This window comes from Falco punctatus (assembly GCF_963210335.1).
Source record: "Falco punctatus genome assembly, chromosome: 6".
NCBI classification, from domain to species: domain Eukaryota; kingdom Metazoa; phylum Chordata; class Aves; order Falconiformes; family Falconidae; genus Falco; species Falco punctatus.
This window is the reverse complement of record NC_137585.1, coordinates 57,684,907-57,710,258: the sequence shown is the minus strand read 5'-3', so window position 1 is coordinate 57,710,258 and position 25,352 is coordinate 57,684,907. Positions and strand designations below refer to the sequence as shown.

Genomic DNA, 25,352 nt, shown 5'->3' with positions numbered 1-25,352 from the left:
ACATTCCCCTGCCTTTATCAGCTGTGGCTTTTCACAGCTTAGTTTGAGTTTATCTTCCTGCCCTCTGATGGCAGGGGTACATTCCCACTCCTCAAAAACTATCCGAAACTCTTGGTGGATTCTCAGGCAGGGAGATGTTCCTGACTGAGTGTGAGAAATGTGGAGTAACATCAGTCAGCTGAGACACAGCACACCTCCATGCGGGAGGCTCGTTGCCCATGGTCGTGAACAGGAGCCCTCTCTCTTTTTTGCTTTTCCCCTAGCGTTTGGCCACCCTGCAAGATTGTTTCTTGGGCATCAGCAATCTGTAGTGAGTGTGGCAGTTGCTGTCCCTCTTATCAGTTTTCCCAGACTGAGGAACAAAGTTCTGAATGAGCAGTACTGATGTTTCAGAAAGCAATTTCTTATCATGGGTGTGAGATGACTCAGTTACTGGAGGTCACAGCCTCTTCTGTCACTGGGGAGCAGGTTAAGCAATGGTTCTGCTGTCCTACAGTCAGATCTGGGGGAGAGATTTCCTTGGGTAGGTGAAGGTACTACTAAAGTGTTTCAAATTGGTGTGCAAGATGTGTTTAAGTTGTGGCATACATTTTTTACTCTTTTTACAGCATTTGTTAATACTCTTTGAACTTAATTTTTAGAGAGACAAATCAGGGAAAGATGTATCCTGAATATACATACCGTTAGATAGACATCATAGAGATTAATTCTCTTAGACTCAGTTATGCATACAAAGTCTATTATAAAATATTTAAAGACTTTTGTGACACTAATGAATTACAGTTCATTTAAGTCTTTCACTCACTGAGTCAAAAAATCCCATTAGCTCTTCATTTACTTTTTAGTGTATTTGTCCTTTAAGTGAAGAGGTACAAACCCACTTCATTTACTCCCTTACAAAAGGTCAGCACGGCCAGTTCTCCTTCAGCTCCTGCTTTTTATCTAGGTTTCCTCCTGAGAAATCTGAAACACTGGAAACCTATCAGGTAACCCACCCAGGGTCAAACAGTTTATAGCTAATGGGCCAGAGCTACAGCTGCTCCTTTTGCCATGGGATTCCCAAGGAGCTCCACAGGAGCATCCCGAGTGTGGAGCAGCTGCAGATTTGGGCTGTGAGCCAGCAGTGGGACCAGACTCCTGTGCTGTGAGCGCAGTGGAATAACCTTGCTGTGCTGAGGTAGCAGATTGCACGGAGAGCTGCACCCTGCTAGAGTGGCAGTGCTGTTGGAGTATGTCTAGGAACATTTTTTGCAGAAAAGTTTGGCAAGATTTCCAGCTTATCTTTGAAAGCCCTGATTTTTAAGTTGCTCACTAAACACCAGACTGACACTTATAAACCTTGTTAAACTGTCAATACCTGCAATACTTTTAAGCCCAGATCATGAAACACTGTGTGAACAAACACACACAGAGACACAGACACAGACTCACACACACACTCTACAAGCAGCAGAGGATGAAAGATTTCCATTCTGGTCCCTATGGTTATGACTTCCAAAGAAAACTCTTCTTTATTATGCTTTCTGTTCTGAAACAGTCAACTTGTCCTCTCTTCCCCAGGCCACGATCTCCTCCTCCTCCTCAGCAAGCCTTTCTACATGAATTCAGCTTCATGAGGACTTTCTGTGTTTGGGAGGCTGATGGACACAAGGAGTTTGCTTGATATATTGACTGTTCCAAAGAGCAGGCTAATGGGTACTTAAGCAGACTTTGGAGCATGAAGTACCCATGTAAAGTGCTAGACGGTCCCTGCAGTTACACAGGTCCAGTGAGCAGCCAGTCATCTTTAAACGGAGTAACTCTTTCCTCTATAGAAACTCCCAGTCCTCTTACACAATGTTCCCAAAGGGGAAAAAAGGCCACCTTGAGATGGGAAGGAAAAACTCACTAGTTAAACAAGAAGTTTAATTAAAGCCATAGGGGATTTCAGTGAAAGGGAAATGCCAAGACCAGCGGAAACCAGAATTTAAGAAACTAATTTTTACTCAGCCTTGAGAACTGTACTGAAAATACACAACTAAGAAAGGAAAACAAATAGCTGAAAATTGGGAAAGCAATGTCTACTGAACTGTGGTCATGGAAACACAAGACAACATACTTTATTCTGAATAATATATTGCAGTTAGACCAAGGATACATGTGCCCTGTTTCTACTACAAATCTCTGTTTGGAAACTTAGTGAAATTCTGGTAATTTAATAGCCCAACCAAGTCCCCACACTGCAACAAAACCCCAAATAAATGATTTTACAATTATTATCACATAATCCCCAGGAGTTCCTCAGGAGTTCTGGAAATTTTGGTGTGCACAGCTGTTTTAGAAATGTACTATCAGCAGGGACCCAAAGATAATGAGATCACTTTAAGAACGTTCAGAATTACAGATAGGTAGATAAGGAGATTACTTTCGTCATAATGGTAATTTTTTACGTATGCACGTTTATGTCTGCATGTAATCTAAAGGTGACAGTGTCGAGGCTTCCCAGCTCACAAAGGCAAACCAGGAAATCAACCTGCTCTTTGCTCCTCCTGTGTCAAGTGTCAACATTCCCGATGCTGGTGCGTGGGTGCTGGGGCCGGAGATAAGCACTGGGGAGGAAGAGGCAGGACGGGAGCACTGCCCTTTTACCTGATGAGCCAGGTAGTTTCCAAGAAAGACCACGGGTCTTGTTTGCTTACCTTCAACCAGCCCGTGACTCCTGGTGAAGGATTATCTCAGCCGCCACAGAGAAGGTCTTAGATCATCTCACGTAGCATTAGGACCCCTGGGTCACACGCAGGCACACGGACCCACGGAGTGCAGGCAGGGTGCGTGGCTGAGGTGGGTGTGCAAATAGCAGTGTTCAGAGTGCCATATACTGTGCAATGTGAACTGTGACAAAGCTGAGGACCAGGTGATTAATGCCTGACAAGAGCTATTTAATCTGCGCATGCTGCTGTGTAACTTTTTTTCTTTTCCTCTTTCTGTTTTATTGCTTAAAAAAGAAAAATGTTTTGCAAGGCCAGCGTGAAGCAGACAAAATCTGGAGCAAAGAAGGATTTTATGCGGTTGTCATATTTCTCAGCATCTTTGTCATTCTAGTAACTTGTTTAATGGTAAGTTTCCTTTTTACCTTTTTTTGCTGTTCTTTACTCCGTGCTTTTCTCAGTCTGAAGGATAGAGTCACACAATCTTTTCATGACAGTTGTTTTCTCAAAGCTACTGAAAACTCAGCTACAAAGTAAGAGTCGTTCAGTCTCATAATGCTGTGAAGCCAAAGTTTGAGGAACCAAATTTCTTGATATATTTTGAGTCCAATTGAAGAATGTAACTAGAAGGAAGCTGAAGAAATAAATAATGAACTCTTAAATCAGCAGAGCATTTGCGTAGTGATGTGAGTGATGGCATCTCAACCTGCTTACTAAGGTCCGAGGATTCCTGAAGCTCTGTTAGCTGCCTATATTTCAATTTTATTAGATAATCAAAACAACACCACATTGATACAATATTGTCAGTGCACAGTGTTAAGAGTGTATGTCAGTCAGTATTCGTGTGTCAAATATAAACATTTTAAAATTTTAAACTGAAATGATTAGTAATTACATGAAAGAGTGATCACATTTTGGACAGCTTTGCCATTCACGTTGTCTGATTTCAGTGGCCACATTTCTGGGCATTAGACATACTTCTAATACACTGACTATGAGATGTGGAAGGTTTGCACGAAAGATGAATAACACTACACCACCACTGACTTTCATAGGATAATTTCTGGATTTTTTCCGATGTTGTATCTCACATGTTTTCCTTCTCTGAATTGAATGTTTCTTCTATAGTGCATAAATAAAAAGGTTTACTAAACTCCATGACAATTCTTAACATTTATGAACACATAATATTGGAGTCTTTTGAGATATTTTGCTCTCAAACACATTTAATCTTCTTTAAACTGGATGGATTTCCTGCTTGCAACCTTAAGATGGAAAGAATGTCTAAACTTAAGGTATTAATAAATGATGACATTTTTAACAAAATCTTGTTTAAGCTTTTAAAATCTCCCAAAGATTTGAAAAGCACTTATTTTTTCACAAACACTGTCGGTTCATGTAATTTCTACTGCCTAGTCATCTCCATTTCTCCATGCCATCTCACTCAAAAATAGGAGAGTAATTCTAGAAGTACTAATTTTTACTCAAATTCTTTACTTTGGAGGAGCAGATATTTTCGTCATTACTGACTATTTAACTAGAAGGGTATAGAAAATGTTGTTTGTCCTTGTTCTGGAACTACACAATATTTTCATTAATTATTTGGAAACAGAGATGGTATTTAGAATTGTAAGCATTGTGGAGGACAGTATCAGAACTTTAAATATTCGTAAGGTGCTGGAGAAAAGGTGGGAAGTAACAAGAATGCTGCTTGGCAGGGACAAGAGCTCTAATTGTGTGTATCAGTACAACATAAGAAATACATGGCAAAGCAACAGTTCTGTAGGAAAGGTTCCAGCAGTACCACAGAGCAGACACTGAAGTAAATGAGTAACATCACCTTGTTGGAAAAAATATACTTCTTGCCCTGGGGTGTATACAAGAGGATAAGATCTCCAAGATCTGCATTCAGCTTGGCTCTGGTAATAATTTGGTTATTGCTACTCTTTCTCTGTGGTCTCTGTCAAATACCACACTTGTGAAAAATGTTGGGCAGTTGTAGTAGAGAGGAGATACAAGACTGATCAGAAATACAGAAGACATGAAATAATTTTTGTTTATTTATGATAGAGCAAGGAGAAACATGATAGTTCTCAAACATGAAAAGATTTCAAAGGCTGTAGTAAGGAAGATAATACATTCTCCACTGGAGACTGGAAAAGAAGAAAAAAATTTGAAAGGGTGATTTGGCTGACTCCTTAGAAAGAACTTTGTTATTGCATGGGTCACTAGATCCCAGAGTGCATTGCTTGGGGGAAGCTCAGGAGTTTTCACCCATTGAGGTTTTAGGCAAGCATCTGTCAGGAATAGTTTGGGTGTAGCTGATCTAGAGTTAGGGCAGAGGTAAATAATAGTAGAGTCCTCGAACTCCCTTCCAGATGGATTTACTATGATGCTGTGGTCTTTCCTGCAGGCATTCCCCTTTCTGTCCCCTCCCAAATCCAACCTGTATCTTTATGTGTGCAACTGTTCAGACTGTGTAAGTGGACATTGTCTCAGATTTTGCCAGGACCTGCTGATACATCGAGTATGTGCAATCTGTAAGGCTAAGAAACAGCTCACAATTGTTTTTCATCCCACTTTGTATGTGTCAGAGTGGCATATTTACGAAAAATAGGAATTCGTTATTTCAGATTCAGCCATTGCAGTCTATCAGACCATTCAGCTTTAGCATAAGGCATTAGGGCTCATCCTAAGTAGCTTTGGCTGTAGCAACCATAGAAGACCACCAAAATACAGCCCCTTTTTTAAATTGACAGGGTAGGCACCTGTTTGTCCATAGGTGGTTATTTGTAGTTTAGAGGATCCAAAACCAGAAGCGTAGCCTGCATCTGTAGATGACTTGGGAGGGTTCTTTACAGTATGGAGTAGGAAGTACTTTGATGATTATGATGATCAACAGTGTTCAGTGTATGGCAGCTGAATTGCCAGTGTTACTGTTTTGTACCATGTAATTTCTATGGAAATTGAAAAACATGCAGCCTTATCTCTTAACTGGCTTTCACAAATCATGATGCTTCCCTGTGCTGAGAGTGCACTGTGTGTTAACACTTTTTAGGCTTCTTAATGCTTGGCTGAAATTTAACAAATATCTGACCTATATATGTGAAAACCTGCAGTGCAGAGTATTCCTAAACAGTGTAATACAGTAGCACATTTGGATTTGTAAATTGTACCCCTGAGGTTGTTTTATTAATTTACTGAGCTAGTCCTCATTGTTGTGGTATGGGAACCTCTTGCATCTCAGGAGCAATTCATCACATGTGGAAGCCAACGTGTAGCTCATTGCTATCCTCATCATGGGCTGACCATGGGCTCACATCCACTGGGAACATCGTGCGTCATTTATAAAGTTAGCCAAGCAAAGTGCTAAGTAAGAATAAATATTTTTAGCACTCCCATGTGTAAAACAGGTGTCTTTATTTCTTATTTTACATAGGTGGAAAAATAACTGAGCTATCACTTCATTTACTAAATAACACAGTATTTGACAGTGGATTAAATTATTTGCTATCAGATTTCTTACTAATTGTGCCTGTTTTAATAAACCAGTATGTTTGCATATCCTTTTTTTTTTTTTTACAAAAAACTATGTGCATACAAGTATCTGTTTAGTAGTCTGGAAATATCACTTTCAGATTATGAAATATTTGTAGTTAGTTGTAATAAGAGGGGTTTCTAAATGTTTTTCTTTTTCCCAATAAAAAAAAATAATCAAAAAGTAGGATTTTTTTCATTTAAAATAATGAAAGCCATGAACTTTGAGCAACTTGACTTGTGAAAGATGTCCCTGCTTATGGCAAGGAATTTGGACTTGGTGATCTTTAAAGGTCCGTTCCAACCCAAACTATTCTATGAATCTATGATTCCATGAACTTTACCTTGCCAACAAATTGTGAGAATCTATATTTTTATTACTGTCTCCAGTGTTTTATGAGTTATGAACAGTTATTTGATGTTTTAGGGAGATAGTTACTTAAATGATAAATATTTTTTTACCTTCATGATTGTATTTTAGCATTTGTTTAACAAGAAGAACATTGAATAATGAAAAAATCCATTCCCACATCACATTTTCACATGACCTATCTCTTGTTCTTAACCTTGCAAGTTTCAGGATTCCTCAAGTGGTACAGAACTGCTGAAAGCACTTTGATTATAGAATTTATACAGCTAACAAATATGAGTCTCTCAACTTCAACTTTTGGCAGTATAAAGATTTACATCAAAATTAAAAGCATGTATTTTTATCGTACTGCAAGAGTGTTTAAGCCAACTCAAAATTAGGTGGCTTCTGTCTGTAAACTAGTCCTAGATTGTCTGAATTCTGGTATTATTCTTCTACAGAACTTTTTATAGTCTGTTCAAATCATGGTATCCAAATGCCTCCCAGTAATGCCTGAAATAACATGCCTCACATCTGTCACATTTTTGTTCATTCATCCCTTCCCCAGGTTTTGAGGGAAATTTTGTTACCTGATTTTCTTTTCATGTATACATGCGCACAATAGCTCTGTTCATGCAGAGACACACACGTAGGCTCACACACATGTTAATAAGTACTTGTTAGAGAGGACACTTTTAATTAGAGTGAATTTTCTTATTATCTGTTGTTTCTGGGACATTTTACTATACAGTTCTGGGTACCCTAAATATCTCTAGGCAGATGAAAATTTTCATATCACTGCTGCACATAACCATTGCCAACATCTTCATTCTGGAGACATAGTTATCTCGCTGGGATTTCCTTCCGATCTCTGAAGATGAATAAAAGCAGTTTCCACTGGTATTTTGAATGGGTAGGTAGGAGGTTCTGGCCCAGCTAGGGTGCAACATGTCAGCTTTCCTTTGCAGAAATCTGAGCAGAGATACAAAGGGTGAATGTCACACTGCCAGTACCCTGTAATTCTTCCATATAAGCTGAGTCAAAAAGGAGGCAGAAAGAAGAGTTATTTTCCTTTTGGACTGTGTCTTTGAACCCTAGGCTTAATACGTGAAAAATTCCAAGTGACTCACCTTGTGTGTCCTTGTATGCCTCTTGATTAGCCTCACAATGAATATTCTGAGGTATTGGTAAAATGGCAGTTTTCCTAATTTAGCAGCTTCGTATCTGTTTCCATCCATACTGACAGATGTGTTTAAACTGATTTGAAATATGAGTACAACTAAGTTGTTCCCTCTGCAGAGCTTGGTAATAGACTTGATCACTGTCTTTTTGGCCATTCTTGTTTGTTTGACTTTCACCTGGCATTCATTAAAACACAACGGCCCTGACCACACTTTCTGAGGAAAGTATGTTAACTCTTAAATCAAATGTGGTCCTTTAGCTTTTTTTTCAATTTCTGCTGGTGGCAAGCTATCTTTTTTCCTAGTGTCTAATAATAGAGTATTAAAAAAGATATTAAATAATACTCATCCACATTTTTGGAAATCAAAACCATAATTCCCTGGGTCTCCAAGGGACAAAACTTTGAGGTGTATCAGTGACAAGAAGGTATGGTTAACATTGTCATGACCATGAATGTCAGAGCTGTGTATCTGTGGGTTACCAGAAACAAATGAGACAAAAGCAGTCACTGGAGAAAAAGAAGGTTAAAATATTTCAAGGCCCTGTCTTATCTTTACTGATACCTGTGGCCTTGCTTCACAGTAGGGTTGGTTTTTTCTGCAAAATAATGGCAAAGAGCAGCTTATCTTATCCATGCAATTTAATTCTGAACTCTTCTGAATGAACAGATGGATTACGTAGCTAAGTCTTGTTTAATGGGTGTATTGCTAATGTCATTAGGCCAGTTCCTAGCTAAACCTCTAAGGCTAATCCTTGGAAAAACAAACTCATCAGATACATCCAGTCTTCTCTGGAAGGCTATGGAGTGATAGATCTTAATGCAGTGCTAGCGGGGAAACAGCTGTCAAAGAGCTTCTGACTTGCACTGGAAAAATGCTTTGATATAGGCTTCGTCTTTATGGCTTTACAAACCAGGATTCAATCTGAATGTTTTACAGCAACAGATAAAGCACAGTAGAAGGCAGGAGGGTATCTGCAGACACCTTCAAAAAGCTGCGTAAGTGCCTATCACCCACCTCCCAAACAATACTTAGTAATTCTCATAAGTTTCATAGGTTGCAAGGCACGTTTTGAAAGTGGCACAACTACAGCTCAGAAATCATTTTTGCATTCCCGTCAAGAGAGGTAAGATGTGTTAAATAGGTGTAACACAGGTTCCTCTGGAGGGACGCGTCCGAGCACACGCTGCCCACCAGCCCTCACCGAGCTGCTGTGCAGCAATGTGGGTGTGGAGTTCAGGGGAAGAGGATCAGCACAACTACTGAGGAGCTTTTGCTGCAGATATCTGACATCCAAGTTCATAAGCAATAGGTGGAAAGAGAATCCTGGTATACCAGTATGTTCGGACATCAATGTCTCGATAACTGTGAAACACAATTTTTTGAACAGGTGCATAAATAGCTTCATAGGCCACACGTTGCTTCAGCTTTATTCCAGAACAGGTTATGTTTCTCTGAGGATATTGAGAATATCTTTGTCCTGAGGAGTATTTCAGAGCAGTAGCAGTCTACCATTACAGAAGTGGCCTAGTAAAGTTACTCTGTTCAACCATCAGCTCCATGCAAAATGAGTAAGAGATTTTAAGAACATCTGTTCTAAAACAAATGGAGGCTGCTATAATTAGAGACTTGTACCTGCATATATCATGAGCATTTATTTTATTTTGGGCCATTGTCTCTCTTGTGTTAAATTCTTACAAATATTTCTGCAATTACTTTATGTATCAGTATTTCCCTCTTCACAGTGTCTTTTGTAACGGTTTTCCATTCTATGTTATTTGCCCCTTTAATAATACGACTACTGGTATTACAAATAATCACTGGCTCACAATGAGTACTGTTAAAATCCCTACTGCCCACATGTACACACTGGTTTATGTAATGGAATATTTATCCTGTTGTGGGAAACACAGTGACACAACTTGTGGCTCACCTTCTAGAAATGAAAGCCACACTTACCCAGCATTTGTGATACCTTCCTTGCCTTGTTTACCAGGGTATTGAGATGGGGATTTCCTCTTTATTTCTGTAGGTTCTGTACAGATTAAAGGAGAAGATCCAGTTGTCACTGAGACAAGAGAAGGAAAAGAAGCAGGAGATCCACCTCTCACCCCTTCCCTTGCAGACATCTCAGTCTAAGACCACCAACAGCATGGTCCAGCCTCAACAGACTCCAAAGGTTGTCAATGTAGTAGTGGATCCTCAAGGCCAGTGTGTTCCTGAGCTCAAACCTCCCCTGTGTGTCAGTCCGTCTCCTTTCAGAATGAAACCTGTGGGGCTCCAGGAAAGGTAGGATGGTGCCTGGTGCATTCAGGATTTATTCTGTTTTGTTATACTGATGCTGCATGATTTCATGTGTGCATCTTCAGTCAATGAATGGGAGACTTTGCCATGCAGACAGCTGAGAAGTGGGATCATGGTGTCTTAATATCTGTCTCATGGGTATTCTCTCCTTTCCTTTTGTTTTCGTATGAACAAACGTCCAGAAGTTTGGGCTGAGATTGACTGCAGTACTGGAATTCTTTTTGCTAATTTGCTCTTCCCCTTTCCAACAATTACTCCAAAGAAATAATTTTTCATTTCCCATTGATTTGTTGCCTGTTTTGATCCTGGAGATCCTGGCAGAGGGCACAAGGGCTGATTATGTTTTGTCAGCAAAAATCTTTCTCATTGTCAGGGAGTACCTAGCACATGGGAAACTTAGAAAGAAGAAATATTCACACTGAGTGCATTTACCAATCTCATACAGTGTTCCCATTATTACCTTCAGATAATTTTTCTTCTTAAATCCAGCTTTCCATGATGGTTGGGATACAGTCCAAGGTCTACAGGCTTTACAAAAAAAGAGGAAGAAGTGATTAGTAATGAAACCGCCCCTTGTGTGCTGCTCGTCAGAAATACTTGGGTACCAAACCTTGCCATTCATTCTAAGTTTCAAAAACTGGGCCAGTGCTCTTCTCATAAAACTAGTTATTCTTCCCACGGGAGAATGCACACTGACATCTGTCTCTCCTGTGTTAGAAACCTATATAATTTCTTGCCTGTTGGCTGGAGGCAGCTTTCATAAAGCATCAGTGCCCTGAATAACTAATGTAGCATGCAGCCGTGCAACTGAACTCTTCTACCCCGGCACAGATGATACATGAAAGAACAGACGCCATGCAGATATAATGGGGAAATCGGAATGAAAAGGAGACCAAATGCAGCCTTGTCTGTGAGGACAGTCAGAGTCGAGCAGTAGCCCTGATTCAGCTTGAACCATGGGATTTCAATGACAGAGATTTTATCAATGGCTTTATGAGGCACAGACAGAGCTAAGGGAGAGGGATGGTTCTTCCATGAGTAAAAGGTGCTGAAAGGCAGAGCTGTCACAAAATATATAGTGATATCACTGCAGCTACAAAAATAAGGAATGGAGGAAGCAATTAAATACATTTTGATATTTTCTTTCATTCCACAGCATGGGGATTGCATATTAGGTTTATAATACCCAGTACCTAACATAGCATATGTAATAGTTGAGAGGGATTGGGGTGAAGGAATTTGTAGAGGGAGTTTGTACTTAAGAATCTGGGAAGAAATTTTTCTGTTGCTCAAACAAAGAAAGCAAAACCTATTGATCTAGGATCTTAATTTCCACCACCACATATAGGAACTCAGCATTTAACGCTCCTAAACCAAATTTCATTCTTTACAAAGGCAAAGTTATGAGTCAGATGTGTCAAAATGGAGAGCTGAGATACAAAGAGGAAAGTAAACCTGATGTTTGATCAAATAAAACAGGCATTTCAGCTTATTACTACAGCGAAAAAAAGTTGAAAGAACTGAGCACTTCAGTTTCTACTGTAAAAAAACACTAACAGGTCGTTCTGAAAAAGTGAAAGCAATTGTGATAACATCCCATTCTTCAGTTCTTTTTGTCTCGTTTAACACAGTTACACTTTCTGAGCCCAAGTCCACTTCTGAGAACTGGTGGTTTAAGTTTATTTCAAGCTCAGTGATACGAATGTCTGGGGATGTGAGGGAGAGAACTTTAGAGAATTGGTTGTCTTCTCTTCCTCTGACATAACCAGCTATTATTATGTATATTCCTTATTTATTTCCTATTTCCTGTATTATGAACAAATTTACACACATTTTGACAAACAGAAGCATAGGAGACAAGAAGTGATAATGCAGCAACACATACTGGTTCGGTCATCATCTAATGACCAGGTATGTGGACAGTTTAAAACCCCTCTCCACCTTTCTGCCCCACAACAACCTTGCACTAGGCAAGCTTGGGCCATCCTCGTTACACATGGGAGCGGTGGACCTTACAGCCTGGGTCTGCACACTGCAAGCAGCACACTGCACAAGACAGTCTGCTTACAGCCCTTTCTCCATAATATGGAGTGGGGTCAAGCCTGCAGGTCCCCTCCTGCTCATAGCCACAGCCTGGGGCACCCATACAAGAATGTTTGCTACCCTGATTTTGCTTTCTGCCAGGGAAAGAAGCTCTTGGTAGGATAGTGTGGGTATGGGGAGTCCTTGACAAATTTATCATTGTGATTCCTTTGGCTGGATGGTTCCTGAGCAGTATTTTCTAACTATCCAAACTCCCTGGTTTGATTCCTTAATTGCGATCCATGGTCATGAAATGCCTAGTAGGATCCAGACCAAACTGTATCTCTCCAAAGAGAAATCAATGGACCGTGGGCCAAACCAGGGAGGGAGCCAGCCACTGTGCCTGGCTATCTAGATGGGAAGTTTGTGACAGAATCTCTGAAGGATGGGGCAGCAAAGTCAATGATGCCTGCCTCAGCCTCTCCCAGCTCTGCACACTAGGTGCTGCTTCAAGGAGCAAATCTAAATGCAAAAATATGGTGGACCTGAGTTTTCACAAAGCACCGTATCATCTTCTGGCCCTCTGAGCCTTTCCATTTTTATTGGGAATAGCATTGGCTGTTATGGAGGCAGACAATTTGTTAATGGATAACTGTGCCTAGATCAAAATGTTTCCGGGAGTTTGTCCAGCTTCTTAAAATGCATTGTGCTTCTGAATACGAGAGCCAAGTCCATGTGCATTTTTTTCTGCATATCTGGAAAGGCTCTTCCTCAGCTATTTCTATAAGACACAGCCTCCCCAGCAGATTATGCAACATTTGCACTATCAAATGTGCAGAATGCCATTTTTACGTGACATGTCCATGGTCCATACACCAGTGCTTGGTGCCTTGCCGAAGGACGTTATGAGGGAGTCTGAGCGCGGGGAGGCTGACACCTGCAGCTGTGGGCAGCACTGCCACTTCCCCTGCGCTCACAGTCTACTCAGCTCTGGCATCAGGGTGGCCTGCATTTTTTATTCTTTGGCTGTAGCTCTTGGAGGAGGGACAGTGGTCATATAACCAGGATGGTAACTGACCCTGTGACCTCAGGAGGGGAGTTATTTTCCTGGATGGTGATCATGGATGCATACCCATGTGCAGCATGTGGTTGGGGAAAGGATGGAGTGGTGGTGGCCAGGAGTGGAGTATGGACTGAGAGGTGTGGAGGTGAGAAGGATGTTTGAACAAAGAGGCACTGGCCCCTTTCTATTACAGTTAATGATAGATGGGGCAGGCAAGTGAAGGGCTTGCTTCAGAGCTTCCTGGCGTCCTCCAGGTCATTCAGTAGAGTGCTTCAAAGTTGTTCTCTTCTGGTGTTTTCACAACTGCTGCTCTTTTGCAGCAAAGACCTTCTCCATCAGCAACCCACACAGTGCTTTTACTGACCGGAGGAGCAGGAGAGCTAATGTTGTCCTGTGGGTGTCTTTGGTGATGAACTGTCACAACATCATAGTGCCGACACCTGAATTTAGGATGTAAATAATCCTTCTCTCTTCCATTATCACATAAATGAATATTGCATCAGTGTTTATTTTTTCTGCTTAGGCTTTTACAGGTTTATATGCATAATATATACTTTTTCCTTCAGCAGAGTAAGGCTTCCTTTAATTCTGCTAGTTGGCCCAGAATTCATCTTGATAAGAATGGTCCCAGCCAAAATCAAAATCTGGTGAAGTGGGATGTGATATTTTAAATTTCATTCTGACATGTCAGGCATTGAAAATTCTTAGTACAAGCAGCAAGTTGTTAAAACACAAGCATGGTGGAGATATAAATATAAATAAGTTACTACATCAGCACGATATTCACTTGTTCTACAACTAGATCTACTTTTTCTGCAGCCACTGCTGCTGTGAGTTTTAGTTCCAGTATTGTTTGTGCCTAGGACAACTGTATTTCAACTAACTGGTACAGAATGTACTGCTTTGTTCAAATTAGTTACTATCTAGCATGCAAAAGTACATGGAAGAAAAGAAAATGTGGAAAACAGCTCTTCTACTGTGTGTGTTAAAAAACACAAACAGTGTTTTGGAAAGCTTTTGCAAACATTTGCATTCCATCCTAGCCACAAAGACCTAAAACTGTGGCTATTACACCTGAATAACCAGTGGGAAAAATCACAGCACAATGTTTTCTCTGTCTATTGCGTATTCATTGGAAAATTTTTCTGTCTAAAAGCAAGAGCTCCTCATGTTCACAAATCAGGATGCTATGGGCATGCAGGACTCTCATTCAGACCAAGTAACGTTTTACATGTGCTTCATGCTAGTTTTTTTTCTCTTTGCAAATAAATACAAGAGAGTGGATAATATAATAGAAGAAAAGGTTTGGCAAATAGAGCATAAACCTGGCAGATAAGTGAAATAAAAAAATATTTTAATTTTTTTTAAAATGTGAGATAAAAGCATTCTGTAATGGTATGGAAGCACTGCTGCGACACGGGAAAACAGAAGATAATCTGTGGAAGGGAAGGCAGGCAACGCCAGCATGAGCAAAACTGGAGGAGAGAGGACTGCTCACTGACATCGTTCAACATACACTATCCAAACAGGTCTGCAGCCTCCAGAGAAAATCAGCAGGAATCAGAATAGAGAATAGTAGTGGGGGGAAATCACCTAAATCAGTGCCAGGTGTAACTCCCTACAAACGTAACAGGTAGGACTAAATCTTGGCCTGACCTTGACCATGAGAACCGTGTGTGATGTTACTCTTCCCCACAAAGCAGGGCAATGCTATAAAAACTATGTCACAGTTAACAGGCTGTAAGCAGTTTTTCTTACCATCCTAAAGATGCCTGTAAATTGACAATAGAATTCTTTGTTCCTGTTCCTGTTCTAAAAAGTTTTCAGTGGACATACAGCTCACTGTAAGTGTAATAAAAGTTAAAATAATGTGCATTATAAAGCTGCTAAATGCTCACCTCTGTCCACTTCCTTATAAGATGAGAAAGAAGGATAGTCTGATGGAAAAGAAAGGCAATGCATTTTTAAATAATTTAAAAAAACTTAATCAGATAACCCATAGTAGTCTGTGGAACTCACTGACAAAAGATAAAGTTTGAATCAGGAATGTGTTAGCAAGAGGTACTTACACATATAGTCGCACAGTAACAGAGAGCAGTTACTGTTCTCGGTCTGCCTTTGGCATCCTTCCTCAGAAACATCTTGTGTTTGACACCTTTATAGAGAAAATCATGGACAGTTTGGGCTTCAGGTTTGGAGGTGGAAAAAAAATCCCATGTTGATATTGGTAACTGTTCTCTTTTATTAGTTATTCTGCATAGACAGATTCAACTATTGTTCTGGCCACCTCTACAGTTTCTATGCCCTGTCAATTGCCATCTGGATGACAAATGCTGTGGGTGACAAACACTAACTGTAATACCTGTTTTCCTGGTGTTAGAAAAGCAGGATCTATTAAAATGAATCATTATTTTGACAATACTGTATACCAAATAAAACCTCAAAAGAAATGTTGGAACCAAGCTAAAGCACCCGATGTGCTCTTTACCTCATTAATATAATGGCAGCTGCATCTCAGGATGCCACTGTTCAACCCAAACTCCACTCTAATAGATGAGAGAAATTTCCAACGATTCTCTCTGGTTCTGCTCTGATTTTTAGGTCACAGAGCACAGTTGCTGCAAATATAATTACAGTGTTGCTGATCTGTTATCTTTATACAAAACCATCCATTGTGAGTAATCATTTTGAGTAATGCTTAGAGGGTAGCACCTTGCAGTTGGACTACTGTAAACATGCCAGGTTTTGTAGTTTATGTCACAAGCATGGGAACTTAATATGTTTACAGGAAGGGGCCTTGAATTTCCTGGCTAAAATATACTAGCTTTGCACAGATTTGGAGGGTAAATTTACCCTATTGTGCGGAGCGGAATATGCTTTCTGCATTCTTAATTTAAAACCTAGGGATTGTTTTCAGGAAAATGTCAGTGTATTTGTTCAAAATACAGCTATGTATCAACACAAAAGTACTAGCTGGAGAACAATTTTACAGTGATATCCTATCAGAAGGAATCTGCAAAGCACCACCGACCAGTAAACTGGAATTTTTGTGCTTCGGTCCATCTCTGCCACCAAGTCATTAAAGCACTTTGGACATGGCACATAAACCTCCTGTAGCCATGCTCCCAACCACTGGATTGAGGGTGGCTGCTTGGCATGTCTGTCTGAAGAGATGTAGTGAAAATGAGAACCTTATCCTGAAGTACAGTAAAAGTCTTGCATGAAACTATTTGTCCACATCATTTCAGAAGAGTGAGAGAATACCAATAAAAATAAAAATCCAAAAACTTTCTGAAGGACCTAAAAATGCACTGTTCTCATTTGTCAGACCTCTCAGCTATATTCTGTCCTGATCTATAAGATGCAGTAATAAATTCCATACACCCAGGAACACTTATTGCACTGAGGCCAGCTAGCAGAGATTAGTTTGTGTCCATACTGCCAAGCTCCCAAAAGAGCCAGGGCTGGATGCAGACTGCCTACCAGGAATGGCTTGTGCATGTGCTGGTTCCCAAATGGTGCCAGTGAATTGCTTTGGCATGCTCTCGTTGGCAAAAGCTAAAAACAAACCAGGGCTGCAAGGCTTGCTATGTAGCAGTATCAATTACCAAGTTTCAGTGCCTGGGATTGTTCCCCGGTGCTGTTTAATTTCTTTTTCTAGATGTAGCTTGCACATGCAATGTGCGCAGCTGGTGTGGCAACTCTCATGAGGGGAGCAGTCCTGCTCATGGGCAGCTGCTCACGGGCTGTGCCTTTTAATAACGTTCCTTACGGCACAGGGTCTCCCCACAGCCTGGCGTTGTGGCTTCCCTGTTCCTCAGGCCATCTTGGCTGTCTGGACAGCCACACTGCGACTGCTGGCACCTGTTCTCTGGGCGACAGGGTAAGAGCAAGGGCTGAAAACTTGGGCTACCAAGGTGGGATAAACTGGTCTGAGAAACAGGGAACATAAAGTGGGATCCAGCTCCAAGGGTCGCCTGCCCAGTGCCTGAGAAGTCTTGTTTTAGCACATGGATTCATGACTAGAGGCAGAGTAACTCATTACCTCCAGCTTGCATCCGTGTGACATTTCTGTTAGTGCACGGTCAATCTGAAAACTTTTTGCAAGCACTGGACCTCTGAGTTGCACAAACGCCTGTTCTGTCCAACCCAATACAGACGTCTTTGCTTATCTGCAGGGTAGGAAGAGGGCAGGAATGTGAATTGTCCCCTTCCTTCGGAGGGGAAGTGAACTCGGGCACCAGCCTAACAAAGACACTTTAAAAACCACGTTTTAACTGTTTGACTCCTGGCTGGTTGGAAAGGTGTTTTGGTTGTGGTTAGAGCTCTTTGAAGCAAAACTCTGTGGGAGTTATGATCTAAATAAATAGATGCGAATAACTATGTAGCATCGCCCAAACTTACACCCACGGTCCGTTTCCCTGTGTCGCTATCACATTTTGCAAATTACTTCAGATTAGCGTGGGTAGATGATACGTTTCTGCTCCTAGCTCCATCTCTGCTTTAAATTGTCCCACATCCCTTTTTTCTTTTTGTACAAAGAACTGAAAACTCTTCAAAGCATGTTACATTAATTTCTGGGAGTGGATAATTCAGGCAAATTAGCCCACCCTAGTTCAGGTAAATTCTGGTGCAGCCTCATAGCCATCTTCTCTCAGGTTCCAGGGAGCGCTCCATTTAGCACGCAGCCCATGCCTACCCTTGGTTTTGCTTTTACTGTCCTCAGAGGTTTAGTCAAGATTTTTGTAATAATTTTGTTGTATTCCCAGGTCTCTTATCTGGCATTTATTCTTGTTACTCCAGTTGCTACTGGTTTTAGCTTGTACACAGGAAACCGCAGTGCCAATCAGTGTCGTTCCCAAGGTGACAGGAAACCCTATTTGGTCGGATGTTGATTGTGCTTGTCTTTACTGCTCCACCCATAGCATTTTCTTCCTTTTTGGCTTAAGTTAAGACAAATTAATCAGTGGCCGCCATCTGGTAGACAGTTTTGGAGGTTTTGCAGTGATTTGTCCAGCTGATCTTTTGAAAAGTCACACACGGCACAAGAAGCTGAGGGGAAATAGCCATGTGAATATTTAAATGCTTCTTGAGCCCTAGAATGACAGGGGCTGTTGTTGCCCTGGACACCCGAGTAATTGGAGTTGTGTAACTCCCTTGTCTCATCCAGCAGCAAGTTTTGTTTTTTTAAGTGCTGCTTGGTCAGAGGGTTAAACTGTTGCAGCTTTCCTGCAATTGATTTCCTCAGCTCCTCTCTGCCTCTACTCCATTTCTATGGTTGACCATCTCAGGCAGGGTTTCTGTGACTGCTTCACCAGCTGTCCTACTGTGCAGGCAGAGTGGGACATCTGTGAAAGTGAGGAGATGCACATTAGCTGAGCTTGAATGCTCCAAGTATCTCGGCTCAGCCTGTAGCAGGATGTGTCCATCTGTGACTTTTGCGACCAAATATATCACCTTTTCACATGGGTGGGTTGGAAATGCCGTGCTAAGGGACAAAGAGCAGGAGAAGATCACCATTTTCTTTATGAGACTGAGTTGTAAGCAAGATGCGGTACATTGCATCTCATGAGCCCTTGACAGAACGCACAGTTACTGGTTTCAGCATACAAAGAACTGCTGTAGAAGGAAGCACCCATATCAGATATACAGTTTTATATTTACAAGGAATGTTGATTTCTCAGATCTGGGGGGCTTTGACAAATGCTAATGCTTCAAATTAAAACACAAATATTCACCTTCCTTTTTGTTTTGGAACTGATTTCACCGATCTTGCTGTTCCTTCTGGCCAACTTTTCTGTAGGGCAGCCTAAAGCTGAATTTAGTTCAGTTCCCCTTAATTTAAAATGTTAGGAACTGACACAGAACACAGAGAAAGACAAACAAGAAAAACATCAAAGTGCCTTCAAAACTGCAATATAAAACACCCAAGTGTATCTTTGAATTGGCGTGAAGTACATGTACTTCATGCAAGAAGCCATGTACTGGATAGTACTTACAGCTTATATTGTAGCCATCAGTTAATATTCCAGTCCATGACTCTCTTCTTTGAGTACAATCATAATTAATTTTGTTTCTGTGCATTGTCAAGAGGACACTGGAAAATTAAAAGTTGACGAGTTATACTGCTTATTTTTAGAAAAATCCAGTTCTGGAAATTCAGCAGAGATCTCTTACACAGTCAGAGCTAGTATGTACAGAAAACTTAACATTGCTACCTAGCAGAAGTGTCTCTTGTTTGCAGATCTGTGGGTCAGACTATTCCTCAGCTTTTGTGGGAAATTCTCTTTAGCACTTTTATTAATATAGCATCTGAGAGCCTCGGTCATAGACCAGGACCCCTCTGTGCAAGGCTCCATATGCACACAAAAATGAAATGATCCTCTATCCAAAAAACTTACAATCTGGACATCAGACAAGGTAGTAATGCATACAGTCAGGCAAGCCTCAGGAAAGGAAGAAGTAATAGCATCACGGCAGAGAAGAGGATGCCGGGAGTATGCTATGAGAATGGCTTAGCCCAAGAAACACTGCCCCGAGGCAGTAGCTGATTTCATATGACACTGACATTTCAGCCAGGTTCTTGCTAGAGTTGTTTGTCAGCTTTGATACCACCACATCTGAGATGATGCATCAGTTAGGTTTGACTTTCAACCTTAGCTGTGTGCAGCCAAGAGATTTCAGGAACTCTTTTTACGATTTGCATACTAAGGCAAGTAAGACATTAACTGGTTAAGTGACTGATCCAAGACAATATTGCAAATCAGGACCCTATCTTCATAAATTATCTGGACTTTTGAACTCTTCGTTCAGTTCTCTAACCAGCAGAGTCTGTAACAAGCTACAGCAGTGATATTTCTTTCTGGGACAGGGACTTCCCTTATGTTCCCTATCAAAGAATATACTTTTGACGCTTAACAAACAGTGTATTGTTGTTACTAATTTATGGTAGCTATAATTATCCCTGTTATGTTAATATTGTGGTTTGATAACAGGAGCAAAACAGAACACGACGACTTCAAATGCCTGCTCAAATATGCGATAGGCATCAGAAGGGGAAGTACTGTATATAATTCCCATACAGAAAAATGTCGTTAAGTACAATGTTTCTCTAGGGAACTCGGTCCCGGTGCTTTGGGGTAACTAGTAGCAGCTCCCTGGAAAGCCACGCTGCCAGCCAGAGATGGGGACAGTGCTGGGCAGGAGGCAGCTGAGCCTGCCCCTCTTCCCCGGGCTGGTGCTTCCGCTTCCCACCATCCCCGGCAGCCGCATCTCCTGTCTTCAAGATGTCTCAAATCCTTCCTGAGCTGTAGTAAATTCCACAGGAGGACTGCTGCATAGTCCAGAGGCTTTCCGTTCCTTTCCCTGGATTTGATAGTGGATGTAACAGTGCGCCCTTACAACAAATGAAGGAAAACAATCAGAACAGCAGGAAAGTATGCAACAGCTAATAAATCCAATTTGCGTGGTCTTGTTTCACTTTAGGCTCTATTTAGCTTGTTTTGCCTCGGTGGTTTTACGGAGGTGTCTGGGAAGAGAATTTGGCCCACAGAGCACAATACTGAATAGGTTTGCGAAAGAAGGAGCCATTGTGAAAAGCAGAAAGCTGGTATTGTAATTAATCCCAAAGGTAATCCTCTGGCTACAGGGAATGCATTTGCAGTTTACGGATAAGATCAGAATAAAATACATGTTTTCTGCTTCATCAGAAGGATTTTCCCAAATGCAGATGGCCTAAATACCCCTCTAGTCCCCACATCTATTGTTCACTGTTGTCCTGGGACAGTGTGGAGGTCATAAGGTGGGCTAAGGAAGCTGTCTGAAGGGAAAACCCCAGAAAAGAAGACACCAGACACAAAGATGTGGAAGCAACCTTGGTTCACGACAGTCCTAAACTATGGATTGCCAGAAGCTAGAGGGCATACTAAAAATAAGTAATGGTGTTAATTAAGTAATGGGTGATTCCTGCTTGCTTTGTTCTTGCATTCTTTCCCTAAGCCTCCTCTTGCTGGCCATTGTTGGAAACAGGATATTGGGCAACCTTTGGTCTTACACAGTACACCAAGTTTACGTTCATATTTCTACACCACTCCCTTCAATATATGCTAATCTGACCCGTGTTACATCATCAGCTGTATGGAGCCCTGTGTGTTGGGAATGTTTGTACTGAGATAGATGGGGTGGAAGCTGAGATGGGAGGGAGTTTGGTTTATCCTTCAGATATGACTTCTCCTCCTTTTTCTTTATTTCATAACGCAATGTGCATTTAGAGTAACAGTGCTTTTATCGGAGTCCTCACATTTCCCTCCTCCATTCAGATTCAAAGAAGTAAATTTAAATAAAGTGATTTAAGTTCCTTAATGTCATGATTCCTTTGCTAATACAGAACTATGAATCTGAAGCAATTATAATTATTTCGCTCTGAAATTTCCAGTCTGTACTGACTCATTCGTGGTGCATATGAGGAAGAGTGGATCGAGAAAGCCTTCGTTCTGGCCTGTGTCTTCATCTCTGGGCACAGGTACAGGTGCATTTCCCTCCCCTAGAGCTCAGCTTATGCACTCCCCTATAGGAACATCTCTGATGAAGGCAGGCAGTGGCCAAGGCCGTGACCTTCAAGGGATCTACTGAGCTCCATAGAAAGGAACTCCAGGTTACTTACCTGTTGGTTCCTCATCAGCTGCTTAGCCCTAAATGGGACTGTACAGCTTGGCAATACCTCTTTTAAAGGTCTATCTAATCTCTGAAGTGCAAGATAAAGTACGCCTGGGTATGTAGACACTTACAGCTGTCTTCTAATAGCAGTCAAGCATTGCTCCATTTCAAATAGCAAGCCTAAGTGGATTTTCTACACTTCATTTTCAGAGGGAATCCAGGCACTTTGCACATTAATACACTTGTTTGAGCAACCCTTTCTGTAGAAGGCAAGGCTGGAAAGTCAGACTACTAAAATGAATTGGGGGGGGGAACAAAAAGAAAAAAAAAAGCTGGAAGAGAGAAAGTTTTTTGTACCTAGCTTAGGTGTAAGCTCTGGAAACTTCAGAAGCAGCTAAATGGCTGACCTGAGTGCACATAAACGGTTCCTGTCTCTAAAAGCCTAAATCCCATCAACTCGTAGTATAACTTAGCACGTAAGTCACTCCAGAAATGGGACTGTGCCTTCCAAAGTGTGTGAGCTAAAAGGATTTTTGGTCTGTACGGGCAGCTTGAGGTGCTTCATCCGCGGTGTGACTGAGTGGAGCAGTTTTGTGGCTCCCTTCAGAAGTGTCCATAGATGGCGCAGCTTTGTTGAGCGATGGTATGGGTCTGGAGGTTTTACATTCTGCAGGAACCGCTGCTGCTCAGTAATTTCTTCGAAGTGCACTAACAATTAATTTTTCTGCTTAGAAATCTTCTGTGTGACACTTGCAGTAGTTTAAAGATAATGAAGACCAAGTCAAATAAACAAGGAATGTGCTTTTTTATTATCTTAAGGTTGACAGGGTGTAGTAAACGCCTCTTTTCCCAGATGTTCCTTCCTGTCTTTCCCAAACAGCAAATGCACTAGGAAAGAACTCATTGTACTGATTAGTCTTCAAGTCACAATAAAAGATAATTCTCTCTTACTGATACTGTCGGAAGATACTGCCCATTTACATTAAGAATACTCCTACCCATGTCTTTTTCCAGGTCAGCTGCTTTTGGTTAAAGCCTCAAAAGAGTACTGAAGGACATTAATGTGTGAATAGGCTATATATTTGCTTTTTCGGATCTAAGGGTTGTAGATTATATTCCTTAAATGAGCAGCAGGTGCAGGACAGAGGTAGAGTTTGTGCTTAAGAGATTAATAACTATAGAACACATGAAGCTAAATAGACCTATTGGTAAGGGTGGGGTTTTTTTGGTTGTTTTTTTTTTGAGGGGGGGTGGCACACATGATGACACAACAACCCTCAAACACTTTTTTCATCTAAAAGCTGAGAAATCTAAGATCAGTCCATGATTTATTTGTTTACCATAGGGCTGACCAACTAAATAGGGAAAAATCTGTTAAGCACTCTTAAAAAAAACACTTCCTAGAAGCTGTTGCTGTAGCATTGCACCTCTCCATTCTCATTTATTAGATTAGTTCTCTTAGATAGGCTACAGTTCTCTGAATATTGCAGGCAAGCACCCTCCGGGCATGCTGTAGTGCTCAGCAAAGAAGTGAGCCTTGCATGTGCTGGGAAAAGTAATCAGGCTTTGCACCTGGACAAGAGATATAAATGGGAAATTATGGTGCCTGGCCACAGCTTCTCCAATGCATCGTGGCAGTACTTATGAACTGAAATCATAGAGGGGCAATTCGTGCAAGTGTGACAAAAAGTATATTGCAGATCAATTTTTTTCTCTGATTTTCAAGCAAAAGATACAGCAGACAGGATATGTGGAGATTTTTAACAGCTCTTGTTGCCTTACCTTAAATAAATGCATTAAGCTGTGCATTAGTTTAATCTGTGCAATGCTAGAAGCTAACTGTTACTCCTCTCCATCTTCTTTTCCATTTCCCTATTCTTGTAATCCATTTTGTTTATATTCATTGTAGCTTGGTTCAAATTAGCATGTACATCAATCGGAGAGAGAACAGGTCATCTAGTATGTTTCTGCAGTGAGGCCTCCAGTATGAAATAGAGTAATGCTTCAATGCAAGCAGATAATAGCAATAAACAAGACTGCATTCAATTAAAGCTCTATCCTCTAAAGCAAATTAGCAATAAATTAGTAAACATTTTTCAGCTCTTTGAAAAATAGCTCAAATAAGCACAACAAATTAGCCTCTTCATTTATTTTTACTTCTGAACATTTAACTCAGTTTTCACTCATGCTGAAAACACATATATGTGAATATGAATCAGAAATGGAGCTTTATGTTACCATTCAGATTTTATTGGAGAGAAAAGTTTGCGTGACAAAATGCAATTTGATTGTAGAAATAATCTACAGGAAAAGATGGGAGGCTGTATAAGCTTTGCATTTTTGAACAGTCAGTTCCCGTAGCCCAGTGGCGTAGCCTTATCGAGGGCAGAACAGGAGTGAATTGGCAGTACATTAGAAAGCATGATTAAAAGAGGGAAAGTTGAAACTACTCTCATGTCAGCTGTTTTCCTCTACAGGATATTGAACCATTCCTGTCCTAACCAGATACTGATTGCTTAAAACTTAGTCCAGAAATACTTGTCAAAACCATTTCCTCAGTTCATTTTGACATGCTGAGGTGTGAGTAGATCCTGCAAATTGTTTGCAATTTAGTGCTAGAGGTATTGGTCTGCTCTCACTTGTGGCTGTGGGAACCTCTGGAGAGAACATGAAGTGCCTCCACTTTCCAGAAAAGCTATTTAAGAGGCTCCTGATCAGTTTCTATGGACTGAGAGAGGACTGGAGGATGCTACCAGCTTCTGCCAGGAACTGGCTAGGAAGCTGCAGAGGATTAGAAGTCTTGCCTTACAGCAGCCATATACCCCTCTTCATCTCCTTCCAGTAGGCACACAGCTTGTTGTCACACTTCCAGACACATTCCTCAGGGTAAGAGGCAGGAAGCATCAGTTTTTCAAGTGGCAAGTAAGTGGGAAAAAATAATAATGCAACACTGGAACAAGTATGAGAGCCGTGTGGTAGAGCAAACATGAGCAGAAATGGCAGATGTTCTTTTGAGGAAGATACATAGGATCAGCATGCTTCATCCTATTGCCTCCCTTATAGTCCTGAGCTTAAATATCTTCCATCCATGGCTTTCTGGTGGTAGGTCTTAGCTTCGGTGTCAGACCCTGATTACTCCCTCTGCACTGTAGATGAGGTCCTCTAGTTGGTGAGATTGGGCTGCCCACATAAATGGCTTACAGGGTTTGTCTCAGGTGCAGATGATTGTAAGGCAGAGTAGAAATATTATAAATATCAGTAATATTAATGACTGAATTGTTAAGCATGCTTGTGGAAACATCGGGCTAATATCTCCCTACCTGTCCAGGATCTCCTCTCTGGAGAGGAAGAATCAGAGCCAGAGGAAGGAGGCTTTGGAAATGAGGCCAGGAGCCTATAGAGAAAGAGAGGTCCACTGTTCCTAGGCATGATAGGAGGTCAGTAGGTAACTTCTGGTGGTTTAAGTAGCACTGGTATTTCAGGGGAGAGCAGGAAGGTTTTGACCACCTGCACACCGAAGTGCCGAAGCTGAAACTCTGGTCCTGCATTTTATA

At 41.1% G+C, this 25,352-nt stretch overlaps 1 protein-coding gene across 9 annotated transcripts in view; it reads left to right on the top strand.

Annotated features, from left to right (window-relative positions):
• Window positions 1-25,352, top strand: part of PTPRR (protein tyrosine phosphatase receptor type R) — a 147,232-nt gene that overhangs the window by 80,352 nt on the left and 41,528 nt on the right. For all 9 annotated transcript variants that reach the window (XM_080392677.1, XM_080392678.1, XM_080392685.1 and 6 more), the window contains 2 exons: window positions 2,985-3,095; window positions 9,787-10,043. In XM_080392677.1, coding sequence (XP_080248803.1) covers window positions 2,985-3,095; window positions 9,787-10,043 — 368 coding nt within the window. The remainder of the gene's footprint in view (window positions 1-2,984; window positions 3,096-9,786; window positions 10,044-25,352) is intronic.